Genomic DNA, 26,227 nt, shown 5'->3' with positions numbered 1-26,227 from the left:
TTCTTTTACTTATAAAGAAGGAACATTATTATAAAGATTTGAACAGTTGAGTCAAAAAAAAAAAAAACCGTAAGCTAAAACAAAAAATCCCTCCATCACACTAGTATCTTCAGCTGATCTGAGATTATATGGGACACTTAGAGTAATAAAAACATGGAAAACTACTTGGTACTCTAAATGCAAACTTTAGTCTGGCTTGGCGAAATGAAAAGAAAGGCAATTCAGGTTGTTGTTTATAATTTTAGAGTTCCTTCCACATATACAATGCTGTGTTATTTAGAATGAACACTTTCTTAAAAAAATTTATTTCACACTTTTATACAAATATCCACAGGTATGTTCTAACCATGAAATAATTTTACAATGCTAGTTAGTATAAAAATGTATCAAATGCAAACAGACCAGTGACTTGACTTGAGATGACATTTCAACAACTCTAAATTCAAACGCCACAACACTCTTTGTTTCTTTGTTGTTGAAACACCCAACCTCCCTGCTTCTCAGGACCTTCATTTTTATAACAAAGGTCTATAAACACTGTCAAAATATCAGCTTCTTAGCAACCCACAAAGCCAGTGCATTAGACTTCGAGTTACCTAAGCAAGAAACTGAGATTTTAAGTAATGTCATGGCCCTGTTTTGGAGAAATTTTTGTAAACAAAATATCATTTGTGTAACTATTTATATCAATTGAAAACTCCAAAGTACAACCAGAGTAACAGCCTTAGTATCTTGAGGGTGTACAATTTCTGAAAAGGAAAAGCAGTTTAAACTCTAAACCAACAGTGGCACATACAGCTATATATTTTGTTCTTTTAAAAGATCGAGACGTAGCTTACACTGTCTAAATAAATTAGCACCTGTTTGCTGTTGCTCCTCATATAACTTAACATTTTGAAGCACAGTAATTAAAAAAAATCAGCTTTCATCTCTTCAAACTTGATTGAATGTATAGAATAATTGTCTTTTTTTCTTCTTCCATTTTTACAATTAAAAATCAATTTCTTACTAAAGTAGTCACAAAGCCAATTTGGGATTATAGGATAGGGGAGGATAAGAAACAAAACAGAACACTGACTCACTGATTAAATGGTTCTAACATTTAAAAACTTAAAAGCCATAATGTTTTTTATCTGACTAGAATCACTGTTTTGGTATCAGATATTCAGTAGTCACATACGGGATCGGTTTGGACCCACGTAGGCACTCACCATTTCTTTCAAGTCCTGAATGTACAGTATTTGCAGCAGTGAGTGAACTGCCTTGGAGTTCAATGAACACACCCATTGTCTCCGAGAGTTCCTGAAAGTTACAGTATGGAATTCAGAAATCCACACAGGGCTCTGAATTCCAAAATATCCAATTTCTAATAAGAATGAAATATCTTACAGCTAATCCTATTTCTTAAACAAACCTTCCGGGTTTGGAAGAAGGGAGTGGGGACTGTTGTGGAGGGAGATGTTATCATTTACAGATAAGTTTAAGTTATTAAAATGCTCTAGTACATTTATAAAGAATTAGTATTTTCCTTTTGCAGTAAATAATTTAGGTCAAACCAATGACCTCTCGTGTTCTAATTCTAATTGCTTAAACCAACCTGAAGGGTCAACTGGAGAATCTTTGGCTTGTCGATAACAAAATGGTTTGTAAAAATAAAAAATAAATACCTGGTCTAAATATATACAAATAAGTATAACTAGCATTCTAATCTGTTACACCTGTGTGTTTTAGTGAAAAGACAGACTCAAGCTTCTAAGCACTCTGGTGTGAGCAAGCACTCACAGGAAATGGAAAGATATCAGGATGGCAACATCACCTTCTATTGCACATTTAATTTAAGACAGCATTTAAACTGAAAAACAACTACCCTGGCAACAGAGTCTTGTCATGTGGGCCAATTAACTTGCAGGTTCTGCAATTCTAAGGGAAGAAGTTTGCAGAGGCAATGCGGAGGTTGGGACGGTGGCCAGGTGACCAGGGGCGCCTTCCTCCAGCTACATCATCCAGAGTATGTCACCTGAGCACAAGCGGGCAGGCTCCACCCCTCCCCAGCACATGTAAGTCAGCCACACCCAAATCAAAGGCAACCTGGAAAGTTAAATTAAGGCGGTGAAAGGAAAATCCGTTCCAACAGTCTTAAATTTGACTGTGCAAAACAAGAGCCTTAGGCTAAGTAACAATATCCACAGTTAAAACTGTAGGTTCGTACTGTGTGTAGTCAGTCTGCAACCAATATTCAGGTATTGAAGGGCCTTAAAATCCATTTGAATTTTTGTGTTGGGGAGGGGGTGGAAAAAAAAAGCAGTTTGGGTACTGTGGAGCTTTTTTGGTTCCCCTAGGAGTAGCTTTCATTTTCAGTCCACTTTGCGATCCACTGCTTTTTTTCAAGGTTATCATTATTATATTTTTCATCTTGGATCTCTCGCTCTTCTTTACGGATCCTTACAGCATGGTATCGGGGAACGCTATCATCGTACCTCGAGCGTTTAAAGAATCCACACTGGCGACGGGGGAAAGAGAAACAAAAACAAATGAATTAATCTCAGAAAAAGCAGGTGCCCTAAATGGAAGTGTCTAAGATGTCTATTCAGCTATGCCTACCTTTGAACTAAGAAAAAAAGAAATGGTTTCTTTTAAGAAAGACCTAATAGGTCTGAAAATGCAACAGCCAATAGGGATAAAGGGAAGAGCAGCACTGCTGTAAAATGGAAAGAAGTCCATTTTTATCGTCTTTACATATTATAACTATGTAAGCAACCTCTTCTACTAACAATTTAAGAGTTTATGAAACACTAATTCCTTTTTTTAAATAATCACAATGTTATACGTGAGATTATCTAATTTTCAGATGCCTAGCATATCATTTTAATTTTAAGAACCTTTTTTTCTAAGGCTATAAAGCAAAGATTATATCATGCCCCTCTCTCATTAACAAAATGGAAATCAGGTCACAGATATTTTACCTATTAATAGTTAAATAAGCCAGTGTCCAATTTAATGGACCAGTTTTAAGAATCTTTTCTCTCTTTTCTGAGGCTCTAGTACACATATCACATCTCTCAGCTAAGCTAAAAGGTAATTTACTTTGCCTAGATTTGCTGCTATGCTTCCTATTTAAACTGTTTTATTAATAAATCATGTAGTAACTGTGTCCTGCAATGAAATCAATCATGTACCACTTAGGACTTGAGGACGGCATCATTGCACTGAAGATCAGAGAACCCTCTGATTTCTCTTTCTTTCTTTTGGAAAAAGACAAACACTATGTTTACATTGTTAGTATATATATTTTTTCTTCATTGATAAACTTTCGGTCTGAACCGAAGTCTATTTTTATCAAGAACCTATCTGAATATTTTTGAATCAGGCTGAATATTTTTCAAATGAATAAAATATATACCTGATTTTTTAAAAAGGTGTTTTCAATTTAGAAATGCGGTTAAAAGAAATCTGGATGAGGAAGATACTTAGAATGGTTGACTAATAAGTTTATCATGTGACATCAACAGAAATAGAATGTTAATGTTGAATAATGTTATAAAAATGCCAGGGGGCAAAATAAAACTATGTGCATAGTTATCACTCAATCAATGGGCAAAACAGATTAAGAATTTTGTTCTGGGGCTACTTCTACATTGACTCATTTATTTTTCTGTGCAAAAAAGCCAAAATACCTATCTATTACACCATGTGACTGCTGCCCCAGTTAAACGAAGAAGAAAATTAAGGGTGATATATAAACCTGCAATGGCAATGCTGGGATTCACCCTAACAGTGCCTCGGAAAGGGAGTGATTCTGTCTCTTCATGCCTACAGAAATGGAAAAGGGAATCACCACCAATTCCCGTTTCCACAAATTTATAAATAGAGGAGTAAAACACGATTTAAAATCAACTAAGACCCAAGATTGAATAAAATTTCCAGAAACATGAAACAAGGTCAAACTCCATTACAACATATCAAAATAAAAACTGTCCAGAGCACTTTTTGTACTGGAATTTTGTATACTGAAGGTTACTTAAGTAAGAGGACCATCTTCTAAAGTTGGCCGTAATCTCCATCATGCTGATAGTCATAATTTGTTGTAATGGTCTTTGACCTGCAGTAGATATGCAGGAAAAGGAAGCTGCATGCTTAGCTAGCAGAAAACAGTTCCTGAGCAACAATAAAAGCATTCCAGGCTTTCCCCCATCACTTTATAGCAAGGACAGGAGATCCAAAAAGATGACAGTGACGAAGCCTCGCCATCAAGAGAAACATGGATCCAACATGCAATAGGTTAATGAGGCAGTCAACACAAGCTTCTATTCGTGGAAAATTCCAAAATGGAAAAGAAATCTGGAATGATTTCTTATGCATCTTTGAAGTCCCAAGTGGGATGCTACATAACTAGACTTAACAACATGTGGCACACTGGGCTGTTATGGAGGTCTAGAGTCTCCTTTTGTGTGTACAATGACGGAGATTTTGTTCATTGCCGAGGGTGATGTGTGACAACAATAACGACACAAAGCAACTCACCTGAAACGTTTTTTAAAAACTGTGAGCTTCCAAGTGTAATTAAGAAAATAAATCTAAGCAAGGCAAGCCAGTGTGGACATTTGGAAACATCTGTTAATGGGACACACATAGCAAGCTGTTGCTCTGAAAGTTAGCCACCACAACCACAGCAGGTCCCACAGCTAGCAATTAAGAAACATCGGTCAATTACCAATTACAGAAGTAGATCAATACTATGCATCAGAAGTGAGCCTCTCTTTATCAGACGGCTGAGCATGGATCTCAGCCTTGTGATATGTGGCATCATAATGATCTTTCTTATTTCTCCTGAAGAAACCACACTACAAGGAAGCAAGGTATTTAGTCAATTTTACAATTTTTTGTATAAGAGCTAAACAAAAGAAAACCTCAGATTTTCACCTGTTTTCTATTAACAGCTTGTTTACAAAGAGACCACTATGGATCAACCCCAAAGCAAACAGCCACTATACTATAATGTATTGTGACAGTATTCAACCCAACTTTCACCACAGGTCTCTGGCCAAATATTTTTATGGACGACATTAATAGTCTAATTGATTTTTCTATTTGGAACAGAAATTGAAAGGACAAAAATCCTCTTAAAAGGGAAAATGTATACATAGCTGATTGTAGCTTTGGGTGGTTTCTCTTTGCAGGAGAATACGAACTCTAAAATAGGCAAAAGATTGACTTCTAAAGTTTATTGAGACAAAGGTTAGAAAAAGACTTCTCTAAGTAAGACGCTAAATAAATCCAAATAAAATACAGACACCCTGTGGGTATTTTTCTGCCTTTCGGAATAAGTTTTATGGAACAAATACCATCTACTTGAGGCCTTTAGTAGGATAAAGCACAATTCGGATACACTATCATGAAAGAATGATTGCTGTCATTTTCCCAAATTCTGAACCACCACGAAACCGTTAAGTGGTGGAAACCTAAGTTTCTCAGGTTAAGGTCACTCTAAATGAGGATAAAAGTATAATTCTACTTTCCACCATAATTTCCTTTATTCAGTGGTGGAGATATTTTCTATTTACTTTTATCTAGTTCATAAGGCCATGGAACTGCCCTTTGACATAGAACTTGGTCAAATAAATCTCTGTCCTTCTGCAAAATTTTGCTTCCTAGGCTGGCAACTTCATGAAGGTAAAAATCTTTATTTGTGTTGTACCATACAGTAGCCAGTGGTCATGCAGCTATTAAAATTCAAATTAATTAAAATGAAATAAAATGTAAAATTCAATACCTCAGTTGCACTAGTGCTCAGAAGCCACATGTGACTAATGGCTACCTTCCTGGACAGCGCAGCTCCAGTGCCATTTCCATCATTACAGAACATTCTACTGGGCAGTGTTGATCTACACTATTTATCCTGGTATCTACTTGGAACTCTTAATACATAGTGAACACACCTAGCCAACTTTCAATAACACATGCTAGAAAAAAAGGGTGGGAAGAGGAAATGGACCAGGAACCACGAGTCATCCAACTTGATAACATTCTTAATATACCTGAGCATGAACATCTTTGTCTATAAAATGAAGGTTAACTGGACCAGCTCAGAGGACTTTACTCTTTTTCCTCCAAACAAAATTCTATGTAGAATTCCAATATTTAAAGCATGATATGATTGAAGTGAGAATGGAGGCGCAAGCCTCACTTGACTAGCTTAACCTTGGCACCTACGTGGATATGCAAAACAGAATTTAAAAACCATGGAGCTAGCATCCTTTGTGACCCTAATATTTTATAACTTTAATACATAAAAATCAAACAGTTCAGTTTAAGAAAAAATGTCTATAAATGTAATAAAAATGATTTTCATATGGGAGCTGCAGAAGTTAACTGATTATAGTTGTTTGCCTGGAATCTGGATACTTTACAGCTTTCAACATAGTCACTGAGATCATCTAGTCTAACACACTTATTAAACAGCTGAGACAAACCAGTGTCCCAGGGCAGTGAAATGATTTGTCTAAAATCACACAGCTTGTTTTCTTAAATCTCAACCCAAGAGACAATAAGAACTGCTCTAATGAAGACTCTCCTTGTGACCTCTTCCAGAAAGCAGATAAGGTCATCCTCCAATATCAACCCCCAAATTCAGTTTCTGATGTCAAAATAATTTTCAGGGCATCTCTATGTTGGCTGGCTGTACCTGCCAGAAAAACCTACTGCCTGAGCTACACATCAGATGTGAGCTGGCTGAAGTCCCACTTTGGGATGAGTCTTGGCATGAGCAGATACCAAGCTTCAAATATATATTTGGAGGACAACAGAAAGTGATCTCAGATTGGCAAAAGGAAATTATTTGGAAAAATAAAGCCAAAAAGAGATGCCCAGTATTTTAAAGTAAGACTAATCTGAACCCTTATCCATTATACTCCTTAGATATGGAGGTGTTTGACTCTAGAAGATTGGCGGTTGAGGTTCACAGTCCTTTATCCAAAACTCTCTACACCAAGGATTTTTTGGAGCTCAGAATTTCTTGCTCTTTAGAAAACTAATATGGTTCATACATAAAGACACCGTAATCACAAACTGTTAATATTTCTGTAGTGAAACTAATGAATAAAAGATAAAGACTACAAATAGCCCCTCTTCATATCACGTCGGGGTTTGCTGCCACGTAAAGTCACTACAAGCTTTCAGTTTTCAGAGCTTTTTGGAATTTGGGATTGTAGATAAGGGTGTGAGCCTCCATTACTCACTGGAAAGAATCCAAAATCTATAGGTCATAATCTCTGGCAACCAAAGTATAAGCTCATCCCATATACAACTTTTTGTAATGAAGACTATTTACTAGAGGGAAACAAGTGGAAGATATTTTATTTGCAGTCCCCAGATTCTAACGAGGAGCATCATCTTGAGACAAAGCCTTCCTTGTCCCTGATGTAGGCGATGATGACCCCTAGAGATGGAGTTATTCATTCATTTTCATGATTTTCTACTCCTCATCTCGCTGCAACCACTGTTGTTGCTGTTGAGTTCATCCTGACTCATGGCCACCCTAATGGTTACCATGAACATTTCCTTACAGAAACTGAAGTCAGCAGGGGTACAGATCCAGATCCATTTGATACTCGGCAACTTGACTTAGATACAGAATTTGATCTCAGATGGAGAAAATGTTAAAGTATTAAAATTATTTGCCACACTAAATTATATACAAAGGAATCAAAGTCTATATAATTTAAGAAACTTTTGATCATGTACAAATAATGCACCTTTAAAAACAAACACTAGGTCGGTAGGTAGGTATACAGGTGTTCATTGTAAAATTCTTACACATTTTATGTTGGAAAATTTTCATAAAGAAAAATTGGGGGAAAAGTAATGAAAAACACTATCAGTGTTATTTTAATTCACATTTTTAAAGATATGAAATAAAGTTTTATCATGAAACTCAAATGCCAGATATGACTTACCTTCCATAGTAAAAACACTAATAGACCAAGCATCAAAATTCCAGCAAGAATAGCCACTAGGATGATCCACCAAGAGACTCCTGAATACTGAGCTGCAGTCTTGGAGGGAAATACAGTCACACGAACCTGTGGGGCACAAAAGAAAGCACAGTATTATAAGCCATGGAGTTTATAGTCCTAATTCTGATTCCAAACACATTGTGGACAATGCAACCTGTGGGTGGATGAGATGACTTTTTGATGCAAGATTCTTTCCCTTAATAATGGAATATTGCCTCAAGAGGCATTTCTTGGAGATTGTTTGGCAGAACCTGAAAAATGCTGGATGTTGTTCTGACAAAGTGGCATTTTCTCTGCTAACTTGTTATCTTTTTAAAAATTTGTTCTAAAAATTCTAACTCAAAAAGAAAGACCAGATTTGCTGGCCTGACAGAGTCTGGAGAAACCCTGAGAATGACCCCCAGATACCCTTTTAGCTCAGTAATGAAGTCACTTCTGAGGTTCACCCTTCAGCCAAAGAGTGGACAGGCCCATAAAACAAAATGAGACTAAAGGCACACATCAGCCCTGGAGCAAGGACTAGAAGGCAGCAGGGGGCAGGAAAGCTGGTAACAGGGAACCCAGGGTTGAGAAGGGAGAGTGCTGACACGTCGTGGGGTTAATTAACCAATATCATAAAACAATATGTGTACTAACTGTTTAATGAGAAAGTAGTTTGTTCTGTAAACCTTCATCTAAAGTACAATAAAAAAAAGAAAAAAATTTGTTATCAACAAAAGTAGAGAGAATTGTATAATAAACCATCATGTATTCATCACCTAGTTTCAACAATTACCAATACATTGTCAATCCTGTTTAATCTATATAATCTGGTATCTTTTTGAGAAAGATCACATTTTCCTTTAACTAACTTTCAGTAATGGAAGTAAAAGGTCCAGCTAATCCCCAAATAGCCTATATTCCTCATTCAGATTTTAAAGATGCTGTGAAATATGAAAATAGGAGTAGAGCTACACGGCTTTTCCTTACGATATCAAACTAAGAACTCTCAGTAAATGGTAACATTTCCTGAAATGGCTTGGTGCCATCATGTGTATGAGCAAACCAAACCCTTGGTTCATTCAGAGGCAGCTTAGAGCTTAAGCTGCACCTGCTGAGGAACATAAGCCTTACACATTTGATAGCTGGTAAATACCAATTTAAGAGAAATCGTGTTTATTCAAAAACCTAAAAAATTGCATATGGCAATTCACAACAACTTATTTATAAGGGTTTAGGAGAATTCAAGTGGACTTTTGTGATGCGAGGAGACCATCTTTCAAAGCATATAAAAGACCTGGTGATTCCGATTTTGGAAACCACACCGACTAGAGATCTCAATTTAAGACGATAAAGGGCAAATAAAACTCAGAAGGAGCATTTAGCTTCTGAGAAGTGTTTTCAGTCAAGTATTCAACTCTGAACGCTGCCTAAAAATGCTTCTCTCCTACACTGTGCTTCTGTACTTTTAAACTATATATACTATGATTCTTTTTTTAAAAATCTTTCCATTAAAGTACTTCCCTTTCCACTTCTACTAGAAAATAAGTATCAGCCTCATTTGACCGACAGGAAATACTCAACAGAAAGACAGTTGCTTTTCTTTCAGTATGTAATACGCAGGAATTCACGTTTAGAGTTTTTAGCCGCGTATACTGACTGTAACAGGCAGGTAGAACACACACTATCACTCACCATATTTCCTGTTATGCTCTAAATGAGGTTTCCCCCAAGCTCCCAGCCCTACTGTGGCTCACTTCCTCTCCCCCACAGGTGCCCCAGCTGTAAGCTAAAACAACCCTTAAGATTGCTGGTTCCAGCACAGGGGCACCCATCCAGGAGAGAAGAAATAAGTAATGGTGAGAGATCAAGGAAGAAATAAAACAGTTGATTATCTTATGTAACTGGTAAACTGACTACTTTTAAAAAAAAAAAAATATTAACTAGCCTCTGCTGTATCTCATTCACCTTTGTTTCCCTAGTATCTAGCACAGGCAAGGCACGCAGCGTGTCCTTGGAGCAAGGAGACCACTTGGACGGGACATCATCATTGAAAAGAATAAACCCGTTGCTGTGGAGTTGTTTCAGACTCATGCTGACCCCATGTGTGTGAAGGTAGAACTGTGCTCCATAGGGTTTTCGATGGCTGAGTTTTCAGGCACCTCTGGGTAGACTTGAGCCTCTAATCTTTTGATTAAGGACTTGTACAACCCAGGACTCCCTCTGTAAGCATGCTGTTGTTGTTGGGCTCCATCGAGTCATTTTCAACTCACAGTAACCTCATGTGACAGAGAAGAAATACCCCGTAGTGTTCTAGGCCATAATCTTTACGGAAGCAGATCACCAGGTCTTTCTCCTGTGGAGGTGCTCGGAGCGTCTGAACTGCCAACCCTTCTGTTAGCAGCCAAGTGCTTAACCATTTGTACCACCAAGGCTCCTTTTTGTAAGAATAAGTGCTGGTAAATCTGGAAGTGGAGACTGGTTCATAGAAAGCCTTAAAATCACACCGTGTATCAGAGCCTTTAAAATTGCTGATAACAAGGGGAAAAACTAGTCCCATAAATGGCTGCAATCCAACAGCATAAGGGCTGAAAAACAGGCAAGTTTTGATTTTGCAGCCTGGCATGGCAGGGGAGCCGCTGAGAGCCCTAAGCCCTGAACCTGACCACCATTAAAACTAGAGCTTGGAACCTTTTAGAAACTGTAAAACTTGTTCGGGATCAAAAGAATGAAGCCTGAAATACAGTGCTGGGTTACAAATTAAAAAGGGCAGATATGCCCTTGCAAACCTTCTGTGTACAAGGGCAGGCTGCAGTCCAGGAGGGCGAAAGAAACCAGTTAGCAAGTTTTTACTGTACTTTGTTTACTTACATTGTCAACTGACGGTTTTGTATGAAGTTTATGAAGTTTTCTTTTTTTTTTTTTGTATGGTAATCATTTTACAGCTGGGGTTGGGAGTTAAGAGTGGAGCTGGACTTGGAACCAAGTGAGGGGAGACGGACTGTGATTCCCAGAGCTGTGGAAAACTTTGTCTTTGTCACAGCAACTGTTACTGACACACGATGAAATGTTAAGGTGACCAGAAACTATTGTAAGGCTTTAGCAACTCCAAAAAAAAAAATGTAAAAAATTTTTTCATCAAAATCTGGGCCTTTCCGTGGGGATGACCCATGCATGTGAACCTCACCCACCCCGTTCCCTGTGAGGGGAGAGAGCCTTCAGCTCCGCTGATGCATTAAATTAGACCATCACTGAGCAGTGCTTAGAACACATTAGCTTGCCAACTGCCAAGTACTTTCCCTAAATTACTCTGTAATGTAACATCCTCCACTTTCATTGAACATCAATATGAGAAATCGCCACATGAAGAGATTTTCAGATCTTTTACAAAACTATTAAATCTAGTCTTAGTGAGTGCTCCTTACAGAAGAACCCGTTTTATAAAAGGATCAATATATCAAGTTATTCTCTGAATTTAGAGCTGAAAAAAGAAAATCTCCTTCCCCTAAAGAATGATGTGCTCATTTTTACCTATCACGTTTTATCTCTGGTGGCCAGATAATCTCTTCCTGCTTCCTTACGAATAAAGTGGGGGTCGCTATGAGCTGGAATCGACTGAACGGCACTGGGTTTTTTGGGGTTATATGAAAACAACCAGGAAACAATTTCCTCCTTTCTTGGCTTAATTCAATAATTCCCGCCTGGTTCACTGTCTCCCAAACTATGATATTCTTAATAACGATGCTGTATCTTCTTCAACTCTGCTTCTCTAGCATCTTGCACAGGGAAGGCACACCATGAATCTTTAATAAGTCTTTGTTAATTGGATGGACTTAGTTTAACTGATGCTAAAATGCAACCATCACATCTGGTTGAATTATGTGATTCCTGCTCTCTCTGACCTTGTTGTAGTATCTTGATTTAAAGGTACTTTATTGCAAAGTACACAAAAAATCTCTTGAAACTGGTTGAATTTTAAGGAAACAAAAAGATTTCTTCGTCCTTTTTTTAAATGCCAGGATTGAAGTAAAAGCAATGGGAAAAAGTTGTGATATAAGACCGAATGACAGGCTGAATTACTCAACTTCTTTTATTTCCATCTCCAAAGAAAATGATCTTCAGACTGGAAAGGATACGTAAACCAAGGTAAGGAAGAAATTGAAACCCACAATAAAGGAAGGCATCCTGACATGAATTAAGTTTGAATCTGTAGGCCTAGAAAAACTGCACCCTAAGATACTAAAGAAACATGTAGATACGATATCTGAGCTATTGTAGCTGAGAATATAAGAGGTATCAGAAGACTACAGATAAGCCAACGTCTCAATTTTCAAAAGAAATAGGTTCTAGAAAACAAAGAAGGATTAGTAGTTGGGAAATATGGCCTTGGTGACAGAAACAATGCCGGAGATCAAATGATAGAATTTTGCAAGACCAAGGACTTCTTCATTGCAAATACCTTCTTTCACCAACATAAATGGCAACTATACACATGGACCTCACCAGATGGAACACACAGAAATCAAATTGACTACATCTGTGGAAAGAGATGATGGAAAAGCTCAATATCATCAGTCAGAACAAGGCCAGGGGCTGACTGCGGAACAATCAACTGCTCATATGCTCACATGCAAGTTCAAGCTGAAACCAAAGAAAATCAGAGCAAGTCCACGAGAGCCAAAATATGACCTTGAGTATATCCCACCTGAATTTAGAGACCATCTGAAGAACAGATTTGACATATTGAACACTAGTGACCGAAGACCAGACAAGTTGTGGAATGACATCAAGGACATTATACATGAAGAAAGCAAGAGGTCATTGAAAAGACAGGAAAGAAAGAAAAGACCAAGATGGATGTCAGAGGAGACTCTGAAACTTGCTCTCGAACGTCGAGCAGCCAAAGCAAAAGGAAGAATTGATGAAGTAAAAGAACTGAACAGAAAATTTCAAAGGGCGGCTCGAGAAGACAAAGTATTATAATGACATGTGCAAAGAGCTGGAAATGGAAAACCAAAATGGAAGAACACACTCGGTATTTCTCAAGCTGAAAGAACTAAAGAAAAAATTCAAGCCTCAAGTTGCAATAGTGAAAGATTCTATGGGGAAAATATTAAACGATGCAGGAAGCATCAAAGAAGATGGAAGGAATATAGAGTCATTATACCAAAAAGAATTAGTCAATGTTCAACCATTTCAAGAGGTGGCATATGATCAGGAACTGATGATACTGAAGGAAGAAGTCCAAGCTGCTCTGAAGGCAGTGGCAAAAAACTAGGCTCCAGGAATTGATGGAATATCAATTGAGATGTTTCAACAAACAGATGCAGTGCTGGAGGTGCTCACTTGTCTACGCCAAGAAATATGGAAGACAGTTTCCTGGCCAACTGACTGGAAGAGATCCATATTTATGCCTATTCCCAAGAAAGGTGATCCAACCGAATGTGGAAATTATAGAACAATATCATTAATATCACATGCAAGCAAAATTTTGCTGAAGATCATTCAAAAATGGCTGCAGCAGTATATCGACAGGGAACTGCCAGAAATTCAGGCCAGTTTCAGAAGAGGACGTGGAACCAGAGATATCATTGCTGATGTCAGATGGATGCTGGCTGAGAGCAGAGAATACCAGGAGGATGTTTACCTGTGTTTTATTGACCATGCAAACGCATTCAACTGTGTGGATCATAACAAACTATGGATAACATTGTGAAGAATGGGAATTCCAGAACACTTAATTGCGCTCGTAAGGAACTTTTACGTAGATCAAGTGGTAGTTGCTCAGGCAGGACGAGGGGATACTGAGTGTTTCAAAGTCAGGAAAGGTGTGCACCAGGGTTGTATTCTTTCACTATACCTATTCAATCTGTATGCTGAGCAAATAATCCGAAAAGCTGTACTATATGAAGAAGAACGGGGCATCAGGATTGGAGGAAGACTCATTAACAACCTGGGTTATGCAGATGACACACCCTTGCTTGCTGAAAGTGAAGAGGACTTGAAGCACTTACCAATGAAGATCAAAGACCACAGCCTTCAGTATGGATTACACCTCAACATAAAGAAAACAAAAATCCTCACACCTGGACCAATGAGCAACATCATGATAAATGGAGAAAAGACTGAAGTTGTCAAGGATTTCATTTTACTTGGATCCACAATCAACAGCCATGGAAGCAGCAGCCAAGAAATCAAAAGACACATTGCATTGGGTAAATCTGCTGCAAAGGACCTCTTTGAAGTGTTGAAGAGCAAGGATGTCACCTTGAAGACTAAGGTGCACCTGACCCAGGCCATGTTATTTTCAATCACATCATATGCATGTGAAAGCTGGACAATGAATAAGGAAGACCGAAGCAGAATTGATGCCTTTAAATTGTGGTGTTGGTGAAGAATATTGAATATACCATGGACTGCCAAAAGAACAAACAAATCTGTCTTAGAAGAAGTACAACCAGAATGCTCCTTAGAAGCAAGGATGGCCAGACTGGGTCTTACATACTTTGGACATGTTGTCAGGAGGGATCAGTCCCTGGAGAAGGACATCATGCTTGGCAGAGTACAGGGTCAGTGGAAAAGAGGGAGACCCTCAACAAGGTGGATTGACATAGTGGCTGCAACAATGAGCTCAAGCATAACAACGATTGTAAGGGTGGCGCAGGACCAGGCAGTGTTTTGTTCTGTTGTGCACAGGGTCACTATGAGTCAGAACCAACTCAATGGCACCTAACAACAACAACAACAATCCACTCACCATCTACCAATTATTAAAGAAATAAAGTAGGGTCACAGCAAAGGCTCCAATTCCTATTAGGAGGCATGAGTTCTCCAAGTCCTAAGAACATGGCATGATTAAGAGAACCTCATTTCCATCTGTGATCCAGAAACTAGAGTGGACACCAGAGGCCCTAGCATCATCATCTTCCAGGATAAGAGAGTACTTGACTAGGAGTTACGGGACTGAGGTTTGGTCGCCACTTGCTCGTCATGTGACCTTGAGGGGGACACAACCTTCCTTGGGCTCAGTTTCCTTGTCTAAATTTGAGATTTGGAGACTTAATGAGGACCAAGGGTTGCAGAGTGAAAGAACAAGAGCCCTGAAGTCATACGGCCATGGGGTTCAACCCAGGACCCCATATGACATCTCCTCTCTGAGCCTACTTTCTTTTTTCTGCAACGGGTACAATGTTTACCTTGCTATTCTTCTGAACTTTACATACTAAGAGCACAGGTAAATGATCTAGTAAGAGACATTTTATTAATGCTTTATTAATGTTAGGCCCTTACCTCTAAAATGTTAGCTCTCTTTCCAGCTCTAAAAACTCAGTCATTCTCAAGAGTTACTAAGTTATAGAAAGCTACAGCCACGGCCTTCGGCCAGAGATGCACGGAAAGGGTTCTCAGGGAAGGTGTGCTTTATTTGACAGTCCCTTATGCTGCCTTATTAATAAAAGATATAGAAAAATGGGCTGGTGTAACTTGCAGAAGTAATACATGGTGAGGGTGACCACATGTCCTGGTGAGCCTGAGACAGTCCTGGTTTATGCCACTTGTCTCAGTGTCCTGCCTGGGTTAGCATTTGTCCCAGACAAATGTATTCTGGTCTGGATGATAAATTGTAAGGACATCCTAAGGATCACCAGAAATCAGAGTGATCAGGGTAGCTCCATTAGATATGGAAGGTCTCTAGATTTCTGCCGGCTAAACAACTGAAGCCAGAAAATTTCCATTAGTAGATCAGTGTCAACTTAAGAGCAGTAATTCACCATCATCCTTCCTCCACTCAGTCTTTTTGTATAACAGTCCCCAAACTACAATGTCTCTTGTGATGTGAAGTCATTCTACATGGAGATCCTGATAACATGTCCCTGTGGGTTCCAGACCCCCACAAGGAATCCCTCACTGGTGGTTCACTATACAGTTCTCTTCCTAGTCCTATTCAATCTTCTTTTTAGTTGCTTAGATGCAGACATAGAAGACATGCTTCCTAGTTTTGATAAAGCTTACAGTGACAGAAAGTTGAGAGCAAATAATCAAGATTCAAAATTACTTTGCCAACAGAAACAATGGACCAAAGCAAATCACATAAAAATTGTGAAGACACATTTTGATTTTTAAACTTGCTCAAGGACAGGATATGGGAAATGTAACTTGACCACAAATTCTGATGAAAAACACTTGGAAGTTTCAATAGAACAAAAAAATGCAAAAGTAGCACCTGCTAGAAATGCAAAGGCAATCTTAAGGAAACATTTAAAAACCAAACTTTAGTTGGGCTGATGGAAGTGTGGTGCTGAGATGCTGGGAGGTGATCGTCCCGGGGTAAGCTGAACTGGGCAGACCGCAGCTCAGCCACTGAGATTTACATCTGAACTAGGACACTGCCCAACAAGGGCAGGCCCAGGACAGGGAGAGGCTTGGAACCAATTTAGTTGTGCCTCTCATGATGACAACTGAAGAGCTGGGATACTTAGTGCTGAAGAAAGTAAGACGACAACCTGTCCAAAGAGGGTTGACATTTTCCTTCCATTATTTGAAAGGGTGCTACATGAAAAAGAGTTAAGAACTTGTTTTGGACTCATTCTAAGGGGCATAACCAGGGACGTATTTCACAAGGTTCAATTCTGGATTCATACATAAAGAGATCTGCTCTAATAACTGCATCTGGTTAAACATGGCATGGGCTACCCCATGATGCAATGAGGTTATCATCATTGTGGGCACTCCAGTAATGGCTACAACAGCAGGGATCCTGTATGATGTGGGGTTTCTGCAGGGCTAGGGGGTGTATCCATTCTTTCACTGAGCCAATAGCTCTCAAGTCTACCATGTGCCCTGACGAGCTAGATGACCCTAGGTTTATTTATTTTTTCAATGATTCTATTTAAACACAGCTTGGCTTGTTATTGTTAGCTGCCATCGAGTCAGCCCCAGATTCATGGCAACCCCATGCACGATGGGATTGGACTGTTGTGATCCACAGGGTTTTCACTGGCTAATTTTTGGAAGCTGATTGCCAATCCTTTCTTTCTGGGCCATCGTAGTCTGAAAGCTCTGCTGAAAAGCAGTACCTTAAGATAATGTCTGTTTTCTCCTTAATGGTGGTAGCAGTGTAACGAGGAAAATGAGCAGCCAAAGAAGTATGGCCTCAGGCCTTGGGTGTGGGGTAGAGGAAAGAGTGATTTTCTTTGAACCTAAAGGAGGACAGGGGTCTCCCTCACCTGAGTGCCTGCATTTGGCAGCTTGATATTCTCTGCGGCAGCAGTCACATCAATGGAAGCCCGCGTGAGAATGTCCAAGTAGTTCATTTTAGAATATTCCTGTTTGAAGACAAAGTTAGTGAATGCATTAGGGACATGAGGAATATCCTCGTAGGTGGCAGATGACTTCCAGGGGCAGGATAGAGTCACACCTCTAGAAACGTGCTGTTCCATAACCTCGAGCGCAGAATCACAGAGGCCTTGCTGTCCAGCCCTCGCAGCGGGCACTTTATGTTCACACACTTCACGTTCACACTGCAGTTCTAGAGGGAAAAGAAGATCAGTAGTAAAAATGGAACATTCTGGGGAAGACCTTCTTCTCCCCCACCCTGTCAAATCTTCACAGTTCTTGAAAATACTTACAAGGGTCTGATATTTCCTTTCAGCAAATAAAGAAAATTTCCTTCTATCATCTATCTGTTTTTCGGCAATTTCCCGTTTCTTTCTTGAGTTGTGAGATTCCTGAGAAGAGTTATATCCAAAACAGGTCCACTTCACTTGTCATACTGGGCAAACCTCAAAGGCACACCCTCCCAAACAATGCCAAATTCACATAACCAACAATTAAGATTAGCCACTCTCCTGTCACCAAAGGGACAGAAATAACTTAGATGTAAAACCGGCATATGCTATTACCAACTTAAAAGTCAAGTTTATTCAAGCAATTCATTCCATCCTGACCTTAAAACACAGGGAAAGAGAAAGAATGCTGTCTGTTCCTCTCTCTCTCTCCACCAAACTGGGAGCATCCTTAGGTCAGGGATCATATCTCACTCCTAAACCCCGACACAGCTCAGTACCTAACGTATGAGAGATAGTCAACACATCTCGAAGGAATAAGTGACACTGAGGAACAGGGAAAGAGGCCAAAAAAAACCATCACTTGACTTATCCAAAGCAGAGTACTGAAACCTCAGCCATATAAGAAGTTTTAAAATTGCATTTTTCCTTATAATAACCGTTGGGAATGATGGGCCATCTTGTTTTTTAAAAGTTGATGAGTACAGAGGATCATGCTGTAAGCCACCAAGTATGAACACTGGTCATACCCAGTCATCTTAGAGTTTAAAACAGACAACGCAGTGACAAAGCAAACCTTCATCAAACTGGAAATAAATCAGTTAAATCAATGTGGAGCTGTATAGAGTGAGGGCAGGGCAGCGGGTGTGTGAAGTGCAGGCTCTGAAATCAGGCAGAACTGAGCTCGAATGCTGAATCTGCCTCTTCATAACCCAGTGACTCTGGGCAAGTTACTTAATCTCTCTGAATCTTAATTTGCTCATCTGTGAAATGGCTGGGATAATAAAAGTTCTTACTTCCTAGGGCTATCAAAAGAATGAAACGAGAAAGTGCAGACAAAAAGCTTAGCACCGTGCCTGAGACGCCACAGGTATTCAATGCATATTTACTGTTTAAAAAGAGTAAGAATGAAAAGCTTTCAAGGTCATTTGCTAAGGTACCAATACCCTTTGCAATAAGTTTGGTTCTGTAGGTTATTTTTATGGTTAACAAATGCAACACATTTTTGGTCAGTGTAATTAGAAGTCAACTAGGAGTTAACATTGGTGGTTGACATGCGCCCCCTCCCTACCCCCAGCCAGGACCACATCCCAGTCCTCCTTATATATTATCATACTGGGTAACTGCTGGTCATAAAACTTCAGAAAATGTCATTGGCCTCAACAAGCACTGAGGCACTCTGCCTTATGTGCCAGGATGGTCGCCAATCAGCAAGAACTCCTCAATCTGACTTGGTTACTCAACTAAAAAAGAAAAATTGTGACACCGAAGAAAAACTCAACATTTCAGAATGCCGGTTTCTAAGTAAGAGTGATGACTTTTCCCTCAAAAGTTGTCTTCTCTTATTCATGTCTATGGAGACATTGGCTAAGTCTGCTGACATACCTTTAGCTTCAGGAAGTTTATTTCACTTGGTGGCTCACAGCCTATTTTTTCCAATCCTTTGGATTCTACTTTCACCAAATAAAGCAACCATTTGCCATTGCTGATTTCTTTTGGCCACTGAATATTCAGGGTTGCTGTACCGAGGTTTTTAAGAGGTTTGCCTAAGTTAATTACCTGTTAGAAAATAATACACATTATCTCAGTGTAATTCTTTAAATGCAAAATTAAGTAGAAGCTCCTATTGCCAAGAGAAAAAAGCCAAAATATTTGACATAATCCTACATAAAAAGCACAGGCCCAAAAATGAACTATATATACCAAATAAACCCCAAAAAACAAAAAACCTGCTGCCATGGAGTTGATTCCGACTCATAGCCACCCTACAGGACAGAGTAGAACTGTCCCATAGGTTTCCAAGGAGCAGCTTGGTGGATTTGAACTACTGACCTTTTGATTAGCAGCTGTAGCTCTTAACCACTGGACCACCAGGACTATGTATACCCATTGCCCTCGAGTCGATTCTGACTCATTGCAACCTTATAGGACAGAGTAGAACTGCCCCATATGGCTTCCAAGGAGTGCCTGGTGGATTCAAACCACCGACTTTTGGTTAGCAGTCGTAGCTCTTAACCACTATGCCGCCAAGGTTTCCTGGACCATATATAGGGTATTCAAAACAGAGATTTGTGCTTAAACGTTCTTGTCAATAAATTTTTTGTTTTTAATAAGATCAAAGAGACAGAAAGTAGATTAGTGATTGCCCAGGGCTGGGAGGAGGGCGTGGAGAATGTGGAATGACTGCTAATGGATATGGGACTTCTTTTTGTGGTGATGAAAATGCTTAAAATTAGGTTGTATTGATGGTTGCATAACTCTGTGAATATACTAAAAACCTTTCAACTGTACACTTTAAATAAGTGAATTATATGGCATGTGGATTACATCTTAATAAAGTGCGTTAAATGTTTTAAGATGGACTGGAAAAAAATACAAAGAGAAATGATTGCTAACTTGATCCGGAAAAGCTGCCATGTGCAATAGAATTGGCACTCTAGGTATGCTACATTCTCCACATACCCAGGGTAATGGGCAAAGGCATGTGTATGTTTGTGAGTTGCTCCGTATTTACCTGCTCAGCAGATGAGGAAGCCTGTGCTGAGGCAGTACCCCAACCTACTTCAGGAAAACCCCACCCTCTGAGAAATGAAGGGGCCTCTGTCCTCTACTACCCAGGGAGACTTGCGTTAACAACCAAGAGACTTTGAGTAAAACCATATGACAGTCATGAATCTATAAGACCAAGCTAGGAAAGGAGCAACTTCCTGCAGCAGAACCCAAAGTAAGAGGAAGAGCTCTCTTTGTGTAAAGCCTCACTCCTGAACCCACAGACTTCTTTTCAGCCACACCTGTACAGAGATTCATAACCACCGCTATTAACTCACACAGCTGACTTTAGTGTTAAGAGACACATAGGGTAGAATTCAGCTTCTCTGTCTTGCTGGAGTCAGGGGCAGGTCCATTCCTACTGTTTCAGAGTTTCATTTCAATGGTCACTATGCTTTCAGAAAGGTGATTTGGGCCAAACCCACACGAGTTATGAATTTTTAAGATTTTTCTTTGTTTTATAGACTCTAGGTAGAAAAATCAAGTATTTCTACACAATGTATATATTAAAACTCTAACTTAGAGAAAAAAACCAAGATAAACTGGGTTCTGGACAAGCCCTATTTGAGAACATGCACAGCAAAACATACACAAATTCAGCAGTTTCTACATGTACAATTCAGCGACACTGATTACATTCTTCGAGTTACACAACCACTCTCACCCTCCTTTTCTGAGTTGTTCCTCCCCCAGCAAACCAATTTTTAACTAAACACTTGTTTATAATGCTTCCAAAAAACCCACTGCTGTCAAGCTGATTCCAACTAATAGTGACCCTACAGGACAGAGCAGAACTGCCCCATTGGATTTCCAAGGAGCAGCTGGTAGATTCAAACTGCTGACCTTTTGGTTAGCAGCTGTAGCTCTTAATCCTGCACCACCCAGGCTCCTTTATAATGTTTAGTTATTTATAAATATTATTTATTAAATTTACATATTCAAGACCATACATAGTATATGCTAGCTTCTGGAATAATAACAGGACCAACGGAACTCTTCTCCAACTTACGCTGAACTCATACTCTATTAAACTTCCCACTTCGTCTTCAGATTTCATAGCTTGCTCACCCACAACTGTACCTCCAAAATACACCTGAGAAGGTTTAGCAACTCTGTTAAATTAAAAAAACACCAGTTTTAGTGAGGATTGTAAACGGTTCTTTCAAACATTGATTTGTTATGCTAAATACAAACACTTACCCAGAGACCGATAAAAGCAGTTCAATAACCACTTTTGCTTTAGCTGTAATTGAGGCCAAATTATCTTGATTGCTTGTTCTGAAATGAAAAGGAAACAATGGGGTTTTATTTTAACAGTCAGTTTTCTTATTACAATTACACTCCTTTTATGAGCTAGATCAGAGCCAATTCATCGACTGCCTGCATTTTCATGAAATCATAGTGAACGGAAAGACTAAAATAACTCTTACGTTTCCAACTTCAGATTAATATCCAGATCTGTGGTGTCAAAGGTGACCTCTGTCGTACTTAAAATCAAATAAAAAGTCACCTAGAAAATACAAATAGCTGTTAACACAGGCCAAACATATCTGTACTGTAATAGTATTTAAAACAGTAAAATAAAATATGTGGAAGTGTCACCTACGTTGGAATTTCTTTTAAAAGGATTTCCAAGCTCACAGTCTGCTTGCGAGCCATTTTGGTTGGCAACACAACTCAGCTGTTTCTCCTATAAGAGAAGAATGGACTAGGTCACAATATATTCATTGGCCATACAGTATGGCCTCAGTATGCCACAGTATGGTGGATTTCTTCCACCAGCTGGCCTCTAAAAATACTTACAGGGAAAGACCTCAGTTCTCTATATGCAGAATAAGTCAGGGTGTCCGGAAATGTTGCGATGAGTTTAGCCTCATGAGCGTCATCACCATCGTTTGTGGGATTCCTTGGATTGGAAGGGCTGTTTGTCACTGTTATTTCTAAAGCAATATCCTTCTGATCTTTTAGAACTAGCTCTGGTACACCTTTTTGACTATAAAAAACAAGAAAGAAACATCAAAGTCCTCAATACATTTTTAGTAACTGTTTCTTAACAGAAAACCATAGCAAAGCCAGAGTCATTCTGCTGTCGTCACAGAGCGATTCTTACATTGGTAAATAAGAAAATTTGTCTTGACTTCCTTCTCGGGTACAGAACTTATATTCCAGTTTAAGGTTGCTATTACACACATTGTCGCTTCCACACCCTTCTTTTAAGAAGTGTACCTGTAGGGAAACAAAATTAGTGTATTTAACACCACTTGGAAACCCTGGTGGGACAGTGCTGCTAACCAAGAGGTTGGCAGTTTGAATCTGCCAGGCGCTCCTTGGAAACTCTATCAGGCAGTTCTACTCTGTCCTATAGGGTCGCTATGAGTCAGGATTGACTTGAGGGCAGTGGGGTTGGTTTTTTGTTTTTTTTTTTAACACCACTCAGAGTTTAGAAAGGCGTCTAAACAGGTCACTGGCTGTTTCCATAGAGTTCATTTCCCTGCACGTCAAGGTCACTGGGCGAATTCAAATTTCAAAGATACCTTGCCATGCATCTAATTCCTATTCAGCCCTTTAAGAAAACTGTGCTTTAAGTACACTTTGGCAGGGGCAGGCGGGCAACATGGGGCAGTAAAGACCATGAGCCCTGCAGCCACCTGGATCTGTGTTCCAGACTTGGCTCTGTCACTTACTGAGCTGTGTGTGTGTGGCTTTGGGCAAGTCATTTAACCTTTCAGAGTCTAGGTTTCATCAGGTAACATAGGAATACTGTCATCCTATTTACAGGGCTATTGTTAAGAATTATTAACGATGATGATGCCAGGTAGCATTGTTACATATTTCAACTCATTTAATTCCTACAACAGACCTCTGAGGAATATACTATTATCAGCTGCATTGTAAAAATGCAGAAACAGAGCTTAAGGTCAGGAAAGGAAATGACAGGGAGTGCTTAGCACAATGCTAACTGTGCAATAATCACATGGACAAACAATTAGGAAAAGTGTCTTGTTATGTTTAACATGGCTATGGCCCTGGAAATGTTCACAAGAAATACTAATGTGGTAACAATAAATAATACAAACACCGAGGGTCTACAAAGTATAAGGAACTATGTTTGGTGGTAATAACAACCAACAAGTATAGATTTACACGTCACCTCCTAAGCCTAACACAGCGAGGCCTTTCTTCTGAAAAGCTACATCGGTGATCCAAGAGCCCCGGGGCAGACATTCCAGCACCACCAGATTTTAGACATTTGCCAAATCAAGATGCCACCACTCCTATCCTAAACTTGCCTCCCTGCCACCCTAAACCCTTGCAAATAGACCCCACTTCATATGAGGTGTCCAACAAGCCAGATGATATAAGTTTTTCTTTCTAAGGTTACTTAGGCTACCTGAGGCACTCGATAACTATTTCATCGCTAATAATCTTCTGTGTTGTTGGATTTTGATATTCTTTGATTTTCTTAGCCCTTGTTCAGATTAACAACAAATAGTTTGCTTTCTACATTTCAATATTCTCAATGGTCAAAGTATTTTCCGCATGCAGTTACAGGAGAAACTTGATGTGAGAATAATAAACTCTGCCAACTATATAGTCTCAATAAATTGCAACAGCCAAAAAATGAGAAAAATACTCCCTGGCTCCAAATCATATCTGTATGTTTCTAACAAAAAAGAAACAAACCCAAACCTACTGCCGCAAAGTCAGTTCCAACTCACATTTCTATACTCACTGCTAATTTGGGAAACAAATCTTCTCAGACACAGTATATATTAAAAAGCTTATTTAATACAAACGAATGGCCTTTAAAGCAAATTACTAGTTCTACTGTCTTCAAAAACATTTGATTTAGCATGATAATACAGCCAAAAAAAAGACAAAACAGAAGTCAGAAAGACTTACGTCTGCGTGGACTGTCTTAGGCTCATTTGAATTCAAAATTGGAGGAATTTCTGGAAGTGAATTTACTCGTCTCCGAGAGCCAGACTCTTGGATCTCTACTGAAGCAGTTATGGGAATGGGACGCAGTTTATCTCTGATATTTTCCTGGAAAGTATGCAGTGATATAGTTAACTGCAGTATATAGAAAGTGAGATACTGAAGAATGCTATTGAGGAAGTCTAAAACAATGCTTTATTTTGTAATAAATAATGGATGGCTAGAATAAAATTCAGAAATCCATACAGACAATGTAAAATCCAGCTTCTGTCTTCTTTAAAAAACTGACTTGATCACCGGCGGCCCTCACCTGCAGCCAGAGGGTCTCATCCATGCACACCTTCTGCTTCTGCCTACTCAGAATGAGTTGCTGAGAGTACTTGGGCTCAGAACCTTGGTTTCGAATCTGAACTCTTGACGACAGCCCAGATTTCCTTCTTTCCTTTTCAGCTTCGAGTGTGCCCACAATTACTAAATACAATTAACAAAATCATATTAACTTCTAGTGCATTCTTGCACAATTCAGCTGTAAGTATATTGAGTTTTAAAAAATATTTTCTTAACTTCTTGTAGAACACTTTTTCCCACTGCCAATGTTTCTCTTCATATTTCCTGCTAATATACATGTCAACAGCTGTCCTTCCCCTCCCATTGCTGTTAACAACGTATCAAAGTTAACTTTTCATCAGGCCACCTGGGGGAGCTCGAGAATAAGTCAAAACCTCTCAGCAGAGTCAGTAATACTAAGAGTCATTTTCTGGCTGAATTCAATTATTCACAGAATACTAAAGCTAACTAGAGGGGGTCCAACACTCTATAAGGGCCTAAACTGACTCTCTTCAAACTGTCTGATGCTTAAACACCCTAAAACCAAAACCAAACCCATTGCCATTGAGTCAATTCCGACTCCTTAGTGACTCTATAGGACAGAGTAGGACTGCCCCATAGAGTTCTGAAGGAGCTACTCGTGGACTCGAACTGCCAACCTTTTGGTTAGCAGCCGATCTTTTAACCACTGTGCCCCCAGGGCTCCTGAATGGCCTAGTGCTTCCAAGCCCCATAGCTCTAGACGTTAACAGCCTGCCTCGATTATCTATATCCTAAGGGACCGTGGAGGCAAGCCAGGGTCTGGATGATCAAAATCTTGTTTTCTTGACTTCAGAATGCATCCTTTGTTGGTTCACTGGATGTAGCTGCTAACTATGTTTTTCGTGGGCTGGGATTTGAATTACTTACATACATTTAGCATTCACTAACCATCAGACAAGAAAGCAAAACAAGCGCGCAAAGGGCCAGAGAAGTCAGCCTGGAGGAAAAAAATCTGCTACAAAAAACGTAGAAAATGTTCCACCCACTTGCTACTATTCACATCAGAGTCAGGACTGACTGTTAAAAGTGCCTATTTTAATTGCAGATGAAAAAAATGGAGGCCCAGCAAGGTCGGTGAGCTGCCCAGGGCCACACCGTGAGGGACAGAGGTGACACCCGCCTCTAAGTCTGTCACAAATGCTAACTAACCGTGGTGGTGATGTCAAAGTTTTCACCTGCCTCTAGGCCTCTGCAGGAGCTACTCCCTCCCTCAGCCTGCTGCCCTCCCTCCCACCTGGGACATCACCTCCCCTAAGAAGCCCTCCTGTGTTATCCTAGCGTACTTTTATTTCTCTAACCACAACACTCAGCCTATTGTGCTATAACTGCCTGAGTGTATCCCCTAGTGGGGAGTCCCTGGGTGGTACAAACTGTTAATGTGCTTGGCTGCTAACCAAAAGGTTAGCAGTTTGAATCTACCCAGAGATGCCTTGAAACAAAGGCCTGGTGATCTACTTCTGAAAAACGAGCCATTGAAAACCCTATGGAGTACAGGTCTACTCTAATAAAAAAATTTATTAAATACACACGAGTTTTTTTTTTTTTTCTTTTTTTATCCCCTGGTGGAGCAAAGCCAAAGACATGCCACGTCAGTCT

General features: G+C 39.5%; 1 protein-coding gene across 3 annotated transcripts in view; it reads right to left on the bottom strand.

Annotated features, from left to right (window-relative positions):
• Window positions 1-218: 218 nt before the first annotated feature.
• The window catches only part of ITGA6 (integrin subunit alpha 6), an 85,665-nt gene continuing 59,656 nt past the window's right edge, over window positions 219-26,227 (bottom strand). The window contains exons 12-26 of one of the 3 annotated variants that reach the window (XM_049887439.1): window positions 24,573-24,733; window positions 24,227-24,370; window positions 22,434-22,549; window positions 22,127-22,316; window positions 21,930-22,013; window positions 21,754-21,833; window positions 21,524-21,601; window positions 21,333-21,435; window positions 19,160-19,333; window positions 17,618-17,716; window positions 17,407-17,517; window positions 17,216-17,314; window positions 7,953-8,078; window positions 4,712-4,841; window positions 2,412-2,500 (exon numbers count right to left, since the gene is read on the bottom strand). In XM_049887439.1, the coding sequence (XP_049743396.1) occupies window positions 4,734-4,841; window positions 7,953-8,078; window positions 17,216-17,314; window positions 17,407-17,517; window positions 17,618-17,716; window positions 19,160-19,333; window positions 21,333-21,435; window positions 21,524-21,601; window positions 21,754-21,833; window positions 21,930-22,013; window positions 22,127-22,316; window positions 22,434-22,549; window positions 24,227-24,370; window positions 24,573-24,733 (1,673 nt within the window). In that variant the 3' untranslated portion in view covers window positions 2,412-2,500; window positions 4,712-4,733. Of the gene's footprint in view, window positions 2,501-4,711; window positions 4,842-7,952; window positions 8,079-17,215; window positions 17,315-17,406; window positions 17,518-17,617; window positions 17,717-19,159; window positions 19,334-21,332; window positions 21,436-21,523; window positions 21,602-21,753; window positions 21,834-21,929; window positions 22,014-22,126; window positions 22,317-22,433; window positions 22,550-24,226; window positions 24,371-24,572; window positions 24,734-26,227 lie in introns of all 3 variants that reach the window. The other 2 variants (XM_049887440.1, XM_049887438.1) reach the window with 2 other exon arrangements.

This window comes from Elephas maximus, chromosome 6, assembly GCF_024166365.1.
Source record: "Elephas maximus indicus isolate mEleMax1 chromosome 6, mEleMax1 primary haplotype, whole genome shotgun sequence".
Lineage (NCBI taxonomy): Eukaryota > Metazoa > Chordata > Mammalia > Proboscidea > Elephantidae > Elephas > Elephas maximus.
Note: the sequence above shows the minus strand (reverse complement) of the source record. Positions and strands in the feature narration are given on the sequence as shown.